The sequence below is a fragment of the Cetorhinus maximus genome, chromosome 11, assembly GCF_964194155.1.
Source record: "Cetorhinus maximus chromosome 11, sCetMax3.hap1.1, whole genome shotgun sequence".
NCBI classification, from domain to species: Eukaryota; Metazoa; Chordata; class Chondrichthyes; order Lamniformes; family Cetorhinidae; genus Cetorhinus; species Cetorhinus maximus.
This window is the reverse complement of record NC_135889.1, coordinates 82,268,383-82,287,851: the sequence shown is the minus strand read 5'-3', so window position 1 is coordinate 82,287,851 and position 19,469 is coordinate 82,268,383. Positions and strand designations below refer to the sequence as shown.

At 45.0% G+C, this 19,469-nt stretch overlaps 1 protein-coding gene across 4 annotated transcripts in view; it reads right to left on the bottom strand.

The window, feature by feature from the left end:
- cers6 (ceramide synthase 6) overlaps nucleotides 1–19,469 on the bottom strand; it is a 332,569-nt gene that overhangs the window by 64,429 nt on the left and 248,671 nt on the right. For all 4 annotated transcript variants that reach the window (XM_078552321.1, XM_078552320.1, XM_078552318.1 and 1 more), the window contains exon 6: nucleotides 18,326–18,418. In XM_078552321.1, the coding sequence (XP_078408447.1) occupies nucleotides 18,326–18,418 (93 nt within the window). The remainder of the gene's footprint in view (nucleotides 1–18,325; nucleotides 18,419–19,469) is intronic.

Here is a 19,469-nt window from a genome sequence, read left to right as displayed (position 1 = left end):
CAATCCTCAGGCTTTCTGCTTTTTCTGGCAATTTTATATGTCTCCTCTTTGAATCCAATACTATCACTAATTTCTTTTGTAAGCCATGGTGAGCCACCTTTCCTGTTTTATTTTTGCGTCAAGAACCAGGGACACAATTTCAAAATAATGGAGAAGCCTCTTGGTACCTAGATAAGAAGATTTTTTTTTTTACTCAGCGGGTTGTTAATCTTGGGAATTCTCTACCCCAGAGGGCAGTGAAAGCTCAGTCATTGAGTATGTTTAAAGTAGAGATTGACAGATTTCTAAATACCAATGATGTAAAGGGATATGGGGTTAATGTGGGGGAAAAGGCATTGAAGTTGATGATCAGCCATGATCATAATGAATGACAGAGCGGGCTCAATAGGCTGAATGGCCTATTCCTGCTCCTATGGTCCTGAGGGGTGGGGGGTAATCAGCTGGAGATTTCCTGATGTCATGTGACTTCATGGGGTCTGGAGTCAATGTTGAAGACTCCTAGGACAACTCCCTCCCAACTGTATACCGCTGTGCTGCCACTATCAATGAGACAGACTCAAGGATGGTGATCTGTGTGGGACATTGTCTATAACATATGGTTCTGTGAGTATGCCTAAGTCAGTCTGTTGCTGGCTAGTCTGTGAGACAGCTCTCCCAATTTTGACACAAATCCCCAGATGTTAGTAAGAAGGACTTTGTGGAGTTGACAGGGTTGGGTGTGCCATTGTCATTTCCAGTTCCTCGGTTGATGCCGGGTGGTCTGTCCAGTTTCATTCCTTTTAGACTTTGTAGTGGTACAACTGAGCGGCTTTCTAGGTCACTTCAGAGTCAACTACATTGCTGTGGGTCTGGAGTCACATGTAGGGCAGACAAGGTCAGCAGATTTCCTTCCCGAAAGAGCGTTAGTGAACCAGATGGGTATTTATGACAATCGCTTCATGGAGACTAGCTTTTTTTAAAAATTCCACATTTATTAATTGAATATAGTTTCCACCAGCTGACATGGCGGGATTTGAACCCGTGCCCTCAGAGCATTAACCTGGGCCTCTGAATTACCAGTCCAGTGATATTACCACCCAGAGGGAGGTGGGAATCTGGAACTCACTGCCTGAAAGGGTGGGAGAGGCAGAAACCTTCATAACATTTAAGAAGTATTTGGATGTGCACTCGCGATGCCATGGCATACAAGGCTACGGGCCTAGTGCTGGAAAATGGGATTAGAATAGTTAGGTACTTGTTTGACAGGCGCAGACTCGATGGGCCCACGGGCCTTTTTCTGTGCTGTAGACCTCTATGACTATATGTCTCTAATTTTTTTTTAACCTGTCCAGTAGGAAACACAAAAACATCTGAAATAATGGGTAATGGAGGGTCTAATGAGTGCGAGGACCTTAAAATTCAGATTTTGGAATCATCTCATTGGATTTCAAAAAATGACGATGTGAGAATGTAGGAACAACAGGCCAGTTAGCAGATATCAATCATCAGGAAAATGTTGGAATCCATTATTATGGATGTAGTAACATGACACTTAGAAAATTATTTAATTAGGCAGAGTTAGTTTGGCTTTATGAAAGGGAAATCACATCTGGCAAATCTATTAAACTTTTTTGAGGATGTAACATGCAGAATAGATAAAGGGGAACCAATGGATGTAGTATATTTGGATTTTCAAAAGCCACGCAATAAGGTGTTACGCAAAGGTTGTTACACATTGTAAGGATTCATGGTGTTGCAAGTAATATATTAGCATGGAGGGAAGATTGGTGAAAGGACAGAAATCAGACAGTAGGAATTATGAGACATTTTTAGGTTTGCAGGCTGTTACCAGTGAGGTGCTGTAAGGGTCAGAGCTGGAGCCTCAGTTATTTACAATATATATTAATGGCTTAGATAAAGGGACTGAGTGTAAATTATCCATGCTTGCTGCTGATGCAAAGTTAGATGGGAAAGTAAATTAAGAGGAGCACATAGAGGGCTAAATTTTTTGCAATGACAGAGAGGGTCTCCGGCTTAGCCAAAATGGCGCCAGAGGCTCAATTCTGGACGTTCCGCCCCCAAACCTGACACCCATTATTTTCACTAGGTGCAGGGGGTTGGGGAGAGGGAAACAGGGGCAGGTGATAGTTTGCACATCCGTAGTTCATAGAGTCAGCTCCACACATAAAAGTGCAGCTGTCATTAAACGGATCCAATTTTCGGTAGCGAGATGTCTAAAACATGACTTGTGGGCTTTACACTTTTCAAGGTGCAAACTTACTGGAGTTATTTGGTGAGGAAGGGTACCCTTTTAGAGAGGTAAGGTACCCTTTTGGATAGGTCCAGGGACACCTTTCAGACAGGTCAAGTGCCCTTTGGGGGGGTCAAGTGCCCTTTGAGATTGCTAAAAGTAGACATGAAGGTGAATAAACTCACTGGAACTGTCAAGCTGTCAAGATATTTAAGTCCATTTATAACTGTCAAGCTTTCAAGGCACTTAAATCTCCTGGCCCGGTGAATTAAAAAAAGTCAGTAGTTTAAAAAAAAAATCAGTGTTTGCTATTGCATTTTGTCTGTTGACATAAGCTTGAGGGTTATAATTATAGAAGTTGTGCTGCAAGACTGATTCCACAACCTATCATTATGACAGTGGAGTATCTGTCAGTTCACAACTTCAAGTGGTTATAAAATCTTTGCTATGGGGCTACAAATAGAAATGCTTGTTTGAATAAGGGATTAAGTAGTTGAAGGAATTTAGATGTAGTGAATGGGTTTTAATCAATGAGAATTTTTAAAAATAGCAATGTTATCAATAGACACATAGAACTTCATTTCACTCAGCATGCATCCTGAGGTCTGCCCATGGTGATACAAGGTGAGTTGGCATGGAAGGTGAAAGGGCAAAGGCTGGTGGCTGGTCATGAGCTGGCACTAAGTGGGCATAGGATTATAAAGGGCCATTGGGGTCAGTAGAGGGGCTTAGGTTAGCATGGGGGCATGAGGGGTCATGGGATTTTGGTAGAAGGGCATATGTTGGCATGGGGGGTATGAGGGGCTATGGAGAGTGAGTGAGGGCATGAGGTGGCATGGGCGGAAGTGGGGAGTGTGTGGAGAATGAGGGGTGAGGGCTAAAGGACTGGTTTTTGTTTTCTTGTTTTTTTATGGCTGGGGCAAAGTGCCGGAGTAACGAGGCTGATCTTTTGGATAGCCTGCCTACGCATGTGGCAGCTCCCTTGGATGCCTTGGTAATGTTTCCAGGGTCGGCGGGTCAACTCCCCCCCAGGAATGAAAATCAGATCATCCGGGGCACCTTCTCCTGGGTCGGGTCTGCGGATTTGGGAATTTTCTCGACTCTGCGCTCCTGACTTGAGAGCAAAAATTCAGGCCTCAGTCTGCAATGGAAGACAGGTTAAGTGAGTGTGCAAGGAGGTGGCAGATGGAGTGTAATGTTGGAAAATGTGAGGTTACTCACTTTGGTAGGACAAATGGAAAAGCAGGATATTTTTTAAATTATAAGAAACTAGAAAATGTTGGTGTTCAGAGGGACTTCAGTACCCTTGTACATGAAACACAGAAAGCTAACCTGCAGGTGCAGCAACCAATGAGGAAGGCAAATTGTTTGTTGGCCTTTATTGTAAGGGGGATAGAGTATAAAAACAGGCAAGTCCAGCTACAGCTGTACAGGGCATTGGTGAGACTGCACCTGGAGTACTCTGTACAGTTTTTATCTCCTTACTTAAGGAGGGATACACTTGTATTGGAAACAGTTCAGAGGAATTGGTTCACTTATGAGGAAAGGTTGAGCAGGTTGGGGGCCTATACTCATTGAAGTTTAGAAGAATGAGAGATGATCTTTTGGAAACAAAAGTTTCTGAGGGAGCTTGGCAGGATAGATATTGAGGTGCTTCACCTCTTGGGGGAATTAAGAACTAGGGGACACAGTTTTAAAATAAAGGGACTCACATTTAACATAGAAACATAGGCCAGAATTTCAGTCGGGCACGCACCCAACAAACGAGCGTAAAATGATGCACAATGACATTGGGCGAGCGTCCCGAAGTCATCACGCACTCGTCCAATATTTCAGTCGGCAGGCGCGCATGGGAGAAGCAGCACACCCCGCTGACAATTAAAAGGCCGGGATGAGGTTTCGATCCGTCGTTAAAAAAAAACAAATTTTCAAACTAATTTCTAACAGGTCCCTGCTCATGTGACAGAATCACATGAGGGGACATGTTGTTAACATTTTTAAAACCTTTCTTTCCTCTTTTAGGAGATCTTGGTCTCCCTGAGGCAGCTCTGTGCCTCAGGGAGCTTTTCCTGTGCACACCTGCGAGCATGGGCGAACTTGCGCGCTCAACCTCTTCCCCCCACCCCTCCCCACACACACACACAAGCAGCACGGAGCATTGCAGCACACATTTCATACTGGGCGGGCCTTAACTAGCCCGCTAGTGTTAAATAGCAATCAGGCCCCGACCACAGGTGGCGGTCGGTTTCCCAACCACTCCTGCTCCCCTCAACCCCCGGTCAAGCCTGCCCGACGAGGGCAAAATCCTACCCTCTCCCCATACCCCTTGACGCCTTTCGACTCCAGAAATCTATTTCCCTCTTCAATATATTCAGTGACTTGGCCTCCACAGCCCTCTGTGATGGAGAATTCCGTGGGTTCACCACCCTCGGAGTGAAGAAGTTTCTCCTCATCTCAGTCCTGAATGGTCTACCCCATATTCTTTGATTGTGACCCCTTGTTCTAGACCACCCCAGCCAGAGGAAATATCATCCCTGAATCCAGTTGTCCATCCCTGTCAGAATTTTATGTTTCAATGAGATCCCCTCTCATTCTTCTAAACTCCAGTGAATACAGGCCCAGTTGGCCCAATCTCTCCTCATATGACAATTCTGCCATCCCAGGAATCAGTCTGGTGAACCTTCGCTGCACTCCCTCTATTGCAAGTACATCCTTTCATAGGTAAGGAGACCATAACTGCACACAATACTCCAGGTCTGGTCTCACCAAGGCTCTGTACAGCTGCAATAAGACATCCTTGCCCCTGTACTCTCGCAATGAAGGCCAACATACCATTTGCCTTCTTAACTGCTTGCTGCACCTGCATGAGACGGAGATGAGGATGAATTTCTTCTCTCAGAGGGTCACTGGTCTTTGGAATTCTCTTCCCCAGGGAGTAGTGGAGGCTGGGTCACTGAAAATATTCAAGGCTGAAGGTGGAATTGTCCCTGATTTGCACCGTGTAGTAGCGAGCAGGAAAGAGGATGTTTTACTCGCTGGCCATAATGGTGGCTTTTCGCTCTGTATCGTCCCAGTCCCGCGCATCCTGCCTCATTAATAATGCATTCCTGGGAAATATACTGATTGTTACTAGGGGGGCCTCTGATTCGCTCACCCCACCGTCAACTCAGGCCTTCAGTAATCCGGACTCCATATTTGAAGGGCACTCCTACACAGTGCTAGCTCACTCTAAGGGATCGGAAGCTGCTGAAAAGTCATGGCTGTAAAGGAAGGAAACATACTGCCACCAAATTTAGTGACACCTCCCTCAGGTACATAGCTGATGCTATGGAGACTTGCTGTGAAGTTCTTTATCCCACACTCTGGGTAAAGGTGAACAAGTAAGGTCACCAATCCAGCATGGGAGGCGGTGGCCAGCGCCAACACCCTGCAAAAGAGGACAGCCACCCAGTGCAGAAAGAGGATGAATGGTCTCTTCCGTTCCGCTGGGGTGAGTCACTCTTTTCATCACTCTCAACTCACACACTCACAAACAAACCCATCACACATTGACAGGGTTCTCTCACTGCCAGCTCAAGTGACATCACCATTTATTCTCTCACACAGCTTCACCTGCCCTGCAGATCCTGTCCTCATCCCATCCATGGCACCACTCACCACCCACACATGCTAGGTATCCTTATCATCTGGTCTGCTTGGTGCCCTGTTTACACTCTCTCCATCTGTCTTCATGCAGGACAAGCTGGCACACAACAAAAGGGAGAGCAGACTGGTGGAGGAATGCCTGACTTTGAAAATAGAATCATCCAGCTGGCCGGCAATGATCTGGACCGTTCCTGTGCTGACAGTGAGGTCGGCGGTGCTCAACCAAGTGATGATCTGGCAGTGCAACATTCATCAGACAACAGTGATGTGAGTCAGTTCCCCTGTTCCACAGTCCCCTGCCATGCACTAATTATCTCTCCTTGCTTTCGCAGACACATCTGAGAGGCAGCCGAGGACGTCCACAAGCCAGGTCCTCGACTCAAGCCCCGAAGACAACTCGGAAAAAGAATCTGATGACACCCTAATAAAAGATCCACCATAGCACTCACCCACACCCTCCATCAGCGTAGATAGACAACTCGGTGGGACCTGGTTCAAGAGTAGCCCTGGGGTTACAATCTGGTGAGCACATCGCACTGTCTGATCCACAGCAGGTGGCAGCGGGGACTTCCCAGCTTTAGGTGCCTGGTGGACTGCTGGAAGCCAGAAACTTTCTGAGTGTGAGTCAGATGATGAGCCTCTGGACTCGGTCATACCTCAGCTGCTGAAATTGCAAAGGCAAGATCGGGAACATCAGGAAGGGATGTCTGCTGCACTCCTCAGATTGCAAGGCCCGATGGAGGAGTCCATCTGCCTTCAGTCTGGGGTGGTAGCGCTGCATGCCAACACACTGAGGTCAACACTGGTAGGATGGCAACCACCATGGAGACATTGGTCCAGGGCATCTGCACTGCTCCATGGGCTAAACTCCATCACTGATGCCATAGTTGGCCTCCAACAGTGTCAAAGCAAGAGGGGTGCAGGCCAGCTTGATCTCACTCCACCTTCCCCTTCTCCTCAAGGAGTCAGCCAGGGGCCCTCAGGCACTCATAGGGAGGAGGGTCATAGGTGTACACCACGGGGCTTTCCACCCAGGTGACTCCGGAATGTCCGGCCCATCTGAATCCCCTCTTTCTGTGACCCCAGAAACTCTGGCTCCACAGGTCGAGGAGGGTCCACTGCCACACAGCAGGATCCCGAAAGCAAGCCGGGGCCCTCCAGATCTCAGCCTTCCAGCGGACACCTGCCTTGGTCATCACAGACAGGGCTACCGGTCATCAGACCGCCTCCACCTCCACTGTGATGTCGGGGAAGCACCAAGACGCAGCAGCAGGGTTAAGAAGGTTACAAGATGCAGTTACACAGCCTGGGCACGGGTGTTACTCACTTGTATTTAATGTTCACTATTGTAAATGAACTCCCAAGAATGTCTCTTTGCTTATGGCTCCTTGTTCTGATGAGCAGTGTCCGTGTCATTCAGATGTGAAACCTTGGTCCCTGCACAAGATAAACACAGGTGTCTCAATCCAGGGCCTCTCCCTGTGCAGTGTGTAGCCTTCAGACCAAAGTGATGATCCGGCTTCACACTCATTGGACATATTAGCGATGCCTGCACCTCGATGGTGCTTAACCTTGCTGCCAGAATGTCATGAGCAGGCGTCACAGAGTTCCGTCATTCTCTCTGTGTGCTCTCAGCACCTTTGAGGCATGGCTGGCCCCCCATCTCTTCAGCATCTGTGACTGGTGATGCTGTGCTCCTGAAGGGGTCAGGTGCTGAAGGCGGATAAAGGATCAGGTGCATTCGAAGTTTCACAGCTGCGACTCCATGATATGACCCTGATCACAGAGTACAAGCGAGCTTCCCTCAGCCACACAGGAGTCAGACGTTCATAGAGGCAATGTGAAGGCCTATGGAGTGTCCTCACTGCATTATGTCATCATCCTCCTAGAATCTAGAGACTTTTAGGGCCTCCACTGCGTATCCATGACATGAGCCTGAGCACTGAGGGTGTGTGTGCTACCCTCGGCCACACAGGAGTCAAACGTTCACAGATGCCAGGTGAGTATGTCAGGACTGTCCTCACTGCATCTTGTCATCTTCCTCCATGAAGCTTGCAGCTACGAGGGCCTCTCAAGCGCGCCTGCCTCGTCTGGCCAGTGCCGGCATCCTCGCCTTCAAGGACATCATCAACCTCATCTCCTTCGATGTCTTCCTCATCGGAGGATACGTGCAGCTTCTCCATCTCCTCCTCAGCCAGGTCCTCCCCCTTTTGCAGCGCCAGGCTGTGGAGCGTGCAGCAAGTGACGATGATGCACAACACCCTCTGGGGACTGTATTGCAGTGCTCCACTGGACCTGTTGAGGCACCGGAACCTCATCTTCAGTATGCCTATCATTTGCTCCACCAAAGTCTGGGTCACAGCATGAGCCTCCTTGTAACTCTCTGGTGTACTCTCCATGATCCTAATGTTCTCCTCCTGCAGGATGAAAGAGAGAGACGCGTGGGTTAGCAAATACGTCCTGAGAACCTCTCTTGGTTGAGTCTGAAGGCCCATTCATGCATACAGGAAAGTGCTGGCCACCACTTGGATGGCTAGTGTAGTGCACTCATTGGCTGTCCATACCCAGCCATATCTGCCCCACTCCACCTGACCGATTGGCGGTAGCTTCGGCCATTGAACTGCATGCTGTGCTCTCAGCTCAGGCGCAGGCATTCTCCTAACCTGCACTGCAAGGCTGCGCTGTTAGCTTGAACCATGATGGATACTGGTCCAAATCTTAACAAAGACATTGCAAGGGGCTGTGAGTGCCTCCACCAGTGACTCTGCCATGGCCACTTCTCGCAACTTGCCCAGTCGGCCAATTGTTCTGCTGACGCATGCAGCCTGCACCCCGTCAAGGGGTGAAAAGTTCTGGAGCATATGGTGGCACTTTCATGCTTTTGCATTGCTTGAGTGGGCAGAAAAGCTTCAGAGGCCTGGCTCCAAGCATGGCAATGGAGCTGCTGCTGAACGGTCTCAGCTGCGAAAGGATGCTCACTTTTGACAAGCTTTTCCAAGTATGTGGCACTTCCCTCACGCCCCCCCACCACCACTACCCCCAACCCCTGGCATGTGCTTGAGTATTTCCTTCAGTCTCGGCTGCCTTCTGCCCCAACCCCCATCCTTGGTCTGACTTGCGCTGGAGCCCTTGCCCCGGCACCGAATTGGAAGCTAGCTGGGAAAAAAGTGACTTGCCAGTGTTACCCGCGAATGCACGGCGCCTCTTCCTTGCTGTTCTACGGGCGTTGCTCGTGACCGCTGCACAAGGTTGCGCGCACTTACCTCTGACTTCCTGTTGAAGTGCAGGTCACCAGGTACAGTCGTGAAGCACACTGTTCTGAAGTCACGCCAACGTGGGTGGTAAATTTGACAAGGGGGAATGATTCTGGCGAGCAGGGCTTATAATTAGATGCAAATGTTTTAAAATGACGTTCCCAACATGCGGCGGTGGGAAACGCAGCCTGCCAATGATGGGTGGAGCAGACGATCGCAAACTGGTTTCACAACGGTTTTCATCGGCGTAAAACTGATTTTTGGCTTTTCCGCCATATTGTACCCCCCCACCCACCATGGCGCTCGATGCCAATGGGGTCAGAAAATTCCAGCCTGAGTTAGGCAGATTTTTGATTTAAAAGGCAGTCAAGTGCTATTGAGGGCAGGCAAGAAAGCGGAGTTAAGGCCACAATCAGATCAGCCATGATAGTACTGAATCGCTGTGTAGGCCTGAGGGGCTGAATGGCCAACTCCTGCACCTCTTTCTTATGATTTTAAATACGCAGTATTATTCTATGATGAGAAGCAGCTAATGTAGTTTAAAAGGTATTTCCATCTAACATGTTCTTCATTTTAATTGAACAGGGTCTTCTTATTGGTTTTCCCAGGCTCAGCAACATTCCATGACATTACCCAGTTTTTACCATTGCATCATTGCGACATGAGAATTTTTTATTCTGGTTATGCATTCCATGAAGGATGACATGATTATAGCCAACTTAATAGTCAATAGCCATGGTATGAACTACGCACCACACCATAAAACATTAATACTTGTACTGTTTGAGAAAGATTTCTCCAGAAAATTTCATTGTACAGATGGTTTCAAATCACAGTGGATACAGTTATGTCATTTTTCTGAAGTACCTCTCACAACTAGGGAGCTGTAATGACAACAACGTTTATTAAAATGGTAGTTTGTTTGATGTCCCAAACATTTTGCAGAATCAAATCAAGGTAGAAATGGGGGAGGTAACCAAAGTTACGGTCAAAGATGTAGTTTTGAGAAAGCTTTTGAAGAAGGGAGAGGAATAAGAAGGCAGTGGAGTTTAGGGACAGTGTACCAAAATGCTGAAGGTTCTATGACCAATAGTGGAAAAGGAAGGGTGCAAAGGAGGCTGAAGTCATAGGAGTGATGGGTGCATGTGAATGCATAGGCTGGAGGAGGTTGGCTAGAGGGCAGCTGGTGCAAAAATATGGATTTTGAAATGTAATACATCAGGAAGAAGAGGCCAGTGGAAGTTAGTGAGCACAGGGCAATTGGACAGATGAACTTATGCAGGATAAGATGCGTGCATCCACATTATGAATGAGCTTGGATGAGTAGGACTTGGCTCTTGCAGGAAGGCATTAGAGTAATCATGCTGGAAGTGATGAAATCATGAACAAAGGTTTCAACAACAGTGTGGATGAGGTAAGGGTGGATGTATGTAGTTGGGGGTGCCGAGCTGAGGGATTTGAATGTCAGCTCAGGGTCAACCAAAACTTCAAGGGCAGAATTCTATGGCCCCGTTTCGGCAGGGACGGGGCTGTAAAATGCGGCCAGACATCCTAAACCTCATTGGCTTCGGCGGGAATGTAAAATCCCGCTGCCGTAAAATTGCGCCCCAAGTTTGCCCAATATTGAGATTCAGCCTAATGGGGAGCTAAGAGGAATATAGTTAGAAGCAAGGGTGCACAGAATTTGGTAGGAATCAAATGGCTGACTTTGGTCTTGCTAGTGCTAATTGGAGGTGGTTATTAGACATTCACAACGTGATGTTAAACATACAGTAGAAGTCACAAATATAAGGGATATACCAGAGATGTATAGCTGGATGCCACTGGCATGCAAATGTAAGCTGAACCAGCATTTACGGATGATATCACCAACAGGCATCATGTAGACAAGGAAAGGACCAAGAACGGAAACTTAGGGTACACTGGAGAAGAAAAATCACTGTAGAAGATCTGACAGCCACATTGGGACAGGTTGGAGTAGAACTGGCTGAAGAAGTATTATGGAGGTGGAGTATGAAGGAGAGATGGTAGAGAACAACTTGATGGTTAATTGTGTTGAATGCCATGAGAGTTCAAGGAATATATGATATAGCGAACCATGGTTGTAATTCAGAGTATAGAAAAAATAGTAACTATATAAACTATATTTTCTAACATTGTAAACCACGGTATAGAGTAATTAATGTACCATTCTGCAACTTAAAATGCAGGCAGGTGATCTGTCCCTGATGCTAATGACCTGGGGAACAATCAGTACTAATTTGACCTTGCGGGAAGGACCTGATCTTCTTTTGGCACCTTAACCTGATACCCCAAGCAAATTTAGGAATGTGACATGTGGTAAACATAGGCAAGATGTATCTCTTTGGGGTTGCACATAGGTACATAGATGGTGTGTGCCAGTAGCCTGCTTTGGATCAGGCTCTAATTTTTTTCCAGGAACTAAGCCTACCGATAAACTTATGATGGCAGAAATTGAGTATATGCTAGGCATTGAACATTTTATAACAACCTGTTCCAAAGATGGTTTAGGAGGCGCAGAAAAGGTTTAAATTAGTCAGGCCACACGGCAAGCATGAACTTTGATGGAGCAGAAACGTCTGTGCTAAGCAAATGAATTTTAACAATCAGGCTTAGATGAATCATAAGTTAATACAGCATTCAACAGCATGAAAATGTCAATTCAATTTACATAATTTGTGACACCTGCTGAATTACCTTATGGGTGGTGTGCTATTTTAGATTTATGCTAGAAGCTGGGAAATAGTCAATAAGTGAAGAAGAGTCTTACGGACGCGAAACGTTAACTCGGTTTCTATCTCCACAGGTGCTGCCAGATCTGCTGAGTTTTTCCAGCATTTTCAGATTTTGTTTTATATTAGTCAATAAGTATATTGCCTACAATGTACTGTCATTTTTAACATGGGCAAGTTTGCTGCTTCTCAGGCGAACATAGCTGGAAACCTCTGCAGCCCAGTTAATGAGTTTCTGACCAATGAAATGGGTTAGGGATGCAGAATTTCTCAGCATGTGCTCCTGGTGTGTGGAAGGAGCATTGAAGTGAAACATTTGCCAGAGAATTTACAGAAAGTGTGATGAGGCTGACACATGATTAAAAACTTAGAATGTGCAAGCAGGAGAAAGGGATAGCTATTCCTACATTATTTATTCAGATTATCATGTATCAGCATCTAGCAATGTCATATAAATACTTTGAGTGATCAACGGTTGAGAACTGCAGAATGTAATACTGCTGAATATAAAAAGAAATGATTGAGTAGCGCTAGACTAAGTTTGATTTTAAGTCAGTCATTGAACAACGTATCATTATAAAGCATGTATTTACTGCAGGTATTGATCAAGGTAAGGTACATTGACAAGAACGTTATCATACTAGCAAATGTTAATTTAGCTCTTCCTATCACGTTTCGATCTTTCTTAAATGCTACTAATTTCCTCTTCTGACCTGAAGGATAGTGCTATTTGCAGTCAACATAGTTTTCTACACTGTATAATCAATAATTGCTACAAATCCTCCAACATTAACGTTGCTTTAATAGTTCTCAAACACTTAAATTCAGCATAACCAATAAAACTGGTGAAATTTCCAGGTGTGAAGGGCACAAAGTTTTTATGAACCATGGTTGACAGACCAGGCCATTGACATCTTGGTTGACAGCTGGGTGCCCCACAGAGTTCCCATATATTTTGCTGGTTGCTGCCTTTAATAGTCTACTCCAGGTTAAGCATCATCCTGTATCATTAATTATTACATAAAAGTAAGATGTTGCTGTTATAAATGGATACTAAGAAGTTTCAATTCATTGCTTATCAAAAACCTATCATTGTTTCTTCTCCTCACAACATATGTTACGGCTTGTCCCATGCTGGTAGCCACAACCTGACTTCTGCTGGCAATCACAGGATGCCATCACCATTCAGGTTGTGTTAGGGATTGGAGTGGGCTGGAGATTCAATTCAGTTGCAGCTGCCGCCAGGAGTCACATCAGGTTGGTGCTGCAAGTGCAAATTGGTTCACTGATGCCAGTTTAAAGTGGGTGAAGTCCACAGCTACTTCTGTCAGTTCTCCTGTCAGGTATGACTGTGAGCACTGAATTTAGGTTTTGTACATATTCTACCCTAAGTAAAGCTGCAAGATTTGTTCCAGATTGTACTTTATCAAAGATTTTACAGCACTTTACATGTAAATATTTTATTTTGTGATATTAATAGGATATTACTGTTTTTATTTGTTTAATTATGTCTACCCTGTTGTATTTTATCCAACTGAGGAAATTATAGTCCTAATGGAGTAACAGAACAAACAACTTAATACATTTAAAAATTACAATAAGACAACGAATAAACAAAAATAACCGCATACAATTGTTATTCATTGGAGTTTTCATAATGTCAGTGTAAATCACTTCTTGTTCACATAAATTCTTGTGTGGTAAGAATTCTGTTCAAACTATGTTTCATTCAACATAATCGCCTGAATTTTTCAGGTGGCGGGGTCTTGTTTCCCACCATCTGAAGAGTTAGCAGGGAACACAACCCCACCCTCTCCAACTGCCCTGCAGCCAATTTACACTCCAATGGATGTTGACTGGCAGAAGGCGAGACTCCCACCCCACCATTCGGAAGTCCCGCCTTAGAGAGCTGCTGGCCAATCAGATTGACCAGCAGCTCTCCAGTCCCTGCAGTGACAGAAAAGTGCTGCGATGGACAGAAAAGGAAGTTCAAGAAGACTAAGTCTGGGAACCAGAGGCCCAGGTAAATTGAAAGGGTCCCAGGGTGGGTAGAGAAAGGGAGGGTAGGGAAGGCAAAGGGGGGCAATTGGGGTCTCGGGGGGGAGAGGTTGGGGGGAGATGGAGGGAGGGGAGGTCCGGAGACCACCAGACCTTAAGCGGGGTGGGGTGGGATGTTGGTGCCAGACTTCAGAACAGGGCTCCTTCTCACCCGAGATGTAACTTTGTTATATTTCGGCTTCCCCCCATGGAGGTTCAATCTTCCTGCCAGCTTAAAAGTTGACGTTGTGTGCGAAATAGTCCTTAAGTGGCCATTAACTGGCCACATAAAGGCCTCAATTCGGGCAAGGGCGGGCTTCCCACCTGGGGCCTTGCCCGCCCCAGTGCAAAAACCACTGTGTGGTCAGGGCACGGAGGTAATCCCGTCCCTTCAATTTCATGCTCCGCTCCCGCCTAAAAACCCGCTGGTGGGGGAGTGCAAAATTCTGGCCAATTAATTTATAGTAATGCTGGAAAGAGACCAGAAACTATCAAAGTTAAAAATGCTCAACTGGAGAAGAGTTAATTTCAGTGATTTCACAAGTACAGGTAGATTGGAAAAGGCAATTCCAGGGAAAAGCAGTAACAAAATAATGGAGGGCATTTTCAGGGAACAGTTCAGGTACAAACTAGGCATATTTGTTCGAAGGAAACAAAAAAATTACAAGATGGGCCGAATGGCCTCCTTCTGTGCTGTAACTTTTCTATGGAAAATACAGAAAATCTAAAGCTAATGTGCCCTGAATGATAAAGGAGATAATAGTTAAAATAAGGCAGAAACAGGGGGCATATAACAAATATCAGGGATAAGGTTTAGTTTAGTTAATAAAGAAAGCACAGGAGGGAATTCAAAGAAAGTTAATATGGGAAACAAAGAGAGTTTAGAAGAAAAGATTAGCAACAACATTAAAATTAGCTCAAACACTTTATAAATACAAAATGCAATAAGATAGCTAGGGAAAAGGTCGGGTCTATGAAGAACCTAAGGGGAAATCTTCCTCTAGAGGCAGAGGACATGGCAAAAATAAGAAATGCTTATTTTGCATCCGTCTTCACAAAGGAAGTGGATGATGTGAAGGTAACACTAAAAGAGGAGAGGGGGATTATGGACTGAAAACTAATAGAGTAAGTGCAACAAAAAGACTATTATTACTGAAAGTTGCTAAGTCAGCAGATGGAATACATCCTACGTTGCTGAAAGAAGCAAAGGTAAAAATAATAGAGGCATTGGTCACAATCTTTCAAACCTCGTTTGATACAGGAGTATTGCCAGAGGATTGGACAGCTGCTAATGTTATAGAACTATTCAGGAAAGGGAATAGAGAAGAACCTGCAGGCCAGTCTACCTAACATCAATTGGTAAGTTACTAGAAACCATTATTATGCAAAAAATAAAATTTCTTTCAGAAAGGCGTGGATTAATGAAGGAGAGACAGCATGAATGTTTTGAAGGTAAATCATGTTGACTAACTTGATTGAATCCTTTGATGAGGTAACAGAAAAAGTTGATCAAGACAGTGCAGTGGATGTCAATATGGACTTTTGGAAGACATTCAACAAAGTACTACACTGGAGGTTTATTATGAAAATGGAAGATCACGGAATTAAGGAGAAAGTGGTGGTGTGAATTCAAATTGGCTCAGTGATAAGAAGCAAAGACTGGTGACAAATGGGTTTTTCAGACTGCGAGGGAACAGCACTGCAAGCCCCCTAAGGGTTAGCGTTGAATTAACTCCTCTTCATAATTTTAATAATGACCTAGGTTCGGGTGGAGAGAGCAACATTACAAAGTTTTCAGATAATACGAAACTTGGCAAAGTAGTAGATTATAATGCACATAGCTATAGGCTTCAGCATGACATAGATAGGATTGTGAATTGGACAGAGGCATGGCAGAGGAGTTTAATACAGAGAAATGTATAGTAATGAACTTTGGGAGAACTAATATGGCAAAATACTGAAACTTCTTTCCTAACAGCACTGTGGCTGTACCTACACCACATGGATTGCAACAGTTCAAGAAGCCAGCTCACCACCATCTTCTTAAGGGCAGTTAGGGATGGACAATAAATGCTGGCCCAGCCGGCAATGCCCACATCCCATGAATGAATAAATATTAAAAAAAGACAATAAACTATAAATGGCACAATACAGAAAAGTGTGGATGAGCAGACAGATCTGGGATGGAATCTTATCACTTTAGTTCTTGGTGGAGTGTCGGGATCATTTTTAGGTCCGGAACTCAAACATAAGAATAGTGGGCCTTCTGCTTGCTCTTTCTGGGAGCTGAACAATTAGGAAAGTTGGGCAGGATGATGTGGCCATTTTGCCAGAGGAATGATTTATGTTTAAAGGGGCCATGGCATGTTGCAGAGAAGCTTGCCAACAGTTGTGTTTTTTAGGCTGCAGACCCACAGGAATGGAGGGGAGGCCTGGGAAGGTTGCTCCCTAGGTCCCCCAATCTTACTTGGAGGTGCAGCTGAGAGGCTGCAGTGAGGTGAGCTATCCAAAGGACATGAGGAAGAGGACATGAGGAAGTGTCTAAGGAATTGGGAAGCTACAGTATGCTCCCTCCAATCTGAAGACCATGTACCAAGAAGATCTTGGGCCTCAGGAGGATGGAAAAGGTGAATGGCATAGCAAGTTCTGCTGCCCAAGCCCAACACACTGAATTGCCCAGCAATCTCATCCACAATGCACTGGAGATCAACACAGCTTACAGCTCCACTCATTCCTCTCCCTGCAGATATCTTACATTCCCATCTGAGCAGGCAAGACTCACACTCATCCTTGCACTCATGCCTCACAGTAACCCTCCACAAATGGTGACCCTCCTCCTTCTGCACACAAACCATTATGAACAGTCACACATCTCTGCTTTCTCTCATTGCAGAAGAGAACACACAACTTGGTGAGAGGCAGAGGTACGTACGTGGTTATAGGAGGCAGGGGGGGGGTTAGGCCTCCCATCTCAGTCACCTTGTTGCAGGTAATGTGTGTCCTCCCTGCGAGCCTAGCACCAGGAAGATGAAGATGTTATCTGTGGCCAGAAATGGCCAACCCCTTTTCTCTGTAGACATGCATTTGGCTGAGAAGAAAGCAGTTAGTGCTTCTGCTCGTGTTGCTCCTGCTGCAGCTGGAGCACCTAGCAGTGGTAAGCCCCCTGCCCTAGATCCTCCGCAAGCGTGGCCAGTGGAGCAATATTTGTTGCTCCCAGGCTGCCCTGAAGGCTAGTGGCAGGGAAGTGCAACTGAGGATGGTTGCAATGCTGGTGTCTTCTAAGGAGCTGGCAATCACCTGTCACACAGTGATAGCATTCTCTGACAAATTGAGTACTTATCAAAGCAACCTTTCAACTGGCCATATCTGCAGCTCTTCAGTGTAGCCGATCAAAGCCCAACACAACTTTTCAATGACACTGAGGAAGTCTCTACCACTGTGCTCCCATGTTCTCTATGTTGGAGACACAGCATGGGACTGTTGGGAAAGAGGGAATCTATATACAAAATCCCTCTGAATTGCCTGCTTAACAACTTTGATTGCCTTCCCTCAGCTGTGGGGGTTCCCAGATTCACCCCCTGTCCAACCCAGGAAAGATAGAAGGAGGTGGAAGCATGCCAGGATACTGGTCCAACGGTATTTTGTGCACTTTCCCAGTCCTCTACCCCATCTCCATCAGCCGGTGAAAATTCCACCCCCTCCCACCCTTGGTGTCTATATATACACATCCTTGTAAGTAGAAGGGCAAGTTGATACGTTGGCTGTAAAAAGAATGTGGGTTACTAAGGTTTATAAGTAAAGGAGTACAATTTAGCAACAAAGGCATCATGGTAGAAATTTATAAATCACTCATTAGGCTGCAGCTGGAGTATTGTAGACAATTCTGGGCACCACACTTCACGAAAGATGTGATGGCATTAGGGTGGGTACAGAGGTGGGTTTTCATGATGTTCCTCAGGATGAGGAACTCAGTTGTGAAGAGAGTTGGAAAAGTCAGAATTATCCTTGGAAGCTAGAAGGTTAAGAGGTGACCTAATGAGGGATTTCGATAGAGGAAATAGTGAAAAAATATTCCCTTTAGTAGTTGGGTGAAAAACTAGAGGTCATGGATTCAAAATCATTGGCAAAAGATCAAGATGGACGGTGAGAAGAAATTTTTTCACTCAGTTGTTGGGATCTAGAACATTCTAACTGAAAAGGTGGAAGTGGAATTCATAAATAATTTAAATGGGAGTTGGACAGGTACTTCAGGATGAGGAACTTACAGGGTTATGGACAAAAAGCTGGGAATGTAGGACTAAACACACCTGGTCTTTCAAAGAGACAACACAGCCATGACGGGAAAGATGGTCTCCTTCTGAGTTGCATGTTTCTTTGAATCTATGATTCATGTGCAATGTTCTTACCTTTCTTTTGATATCAGTAAACTGAGAGAACATTAAAGACCAGTAGAATGCCAGCTCCATGATGTAATAGTAATGGAGATCAGAGGTTAGAATCTGTTAAAAACAAAGGAAAAGTTGTTAATATGTAGTACTTAATGGATGTATCAGGGTCAGCAATGCAATCCAATAAATAGCTCTACAGTTAGGGCTGACTGCAAATTTCTTGAGTGACAATCCCTTAGTTGGGTCATGGTCAGTCTTATGAGCACAGATATTTAGCACTTCATGATATTGGCTATTGTGTTTTGACATTATTATGGTGTATTTATATAGTTCAAGAAAATCAGTGAATTTGCAGTGTGATGACATACTGAAGCATGTTTCCACTGACATCTCATGTGACAAATCTGTATCTTGCTTTATCAAATAGGAATAAACATAACAGAATTTTAAAAAATTATTATTTATGACTTCTGTTGATTAAAGTTGTGCTAAGGTTCACTCGCCATATTGGAAAAATTGCTTTCCTAGAACATTGAGTGAAAGCATTTCCCAAGTTGGAGAAATGTATCATGAGAAAAAAATATTTACTAGGGCAGTGTGAATGGGAAAAAGTTAAGATAACCTTAGCATAGACAACAGAATGAAAGCAAAATGTTTTTGACATTTTCAATTTAAATGGAACATTTAAAAGGTGCACTATTAATTCAGCATTGCCCCATTTTATATAGGAAAATAATACTCACGAATACCTGGTTAACAACTTAAAAAATAAACCCAGTTTGTTACCTCCAAAAAGATTTCAAAGAATTTTAACGTGGTCGAGTACATGAGCTTAGGTGTGGGTGAATTGAAATCTAGGCAAAATGCAGGCACACTGGGAAACTCGCTCTAACCCTGTAACTTCTCCATTCCATTCCACCATGATACAGGCTGTAAGTACACAAACCCCGTCAGAAGAGCTGTCAATTTCAATGTTAGTCAATTACAGTGATATCAACATGGGTCTTGCACTTTATCTATGGCTTCATGGGTTTCCTAAGCACCCTAGAACTCATTACTAAAAGTAATTGAGGAGACAGTGGCAATCAAGGGGACTGAAGTCATGACAGGGGAGTATGCCATTGTCTACTCAGTACTCATGCTGCTTTCTTAGTTGCTTGCG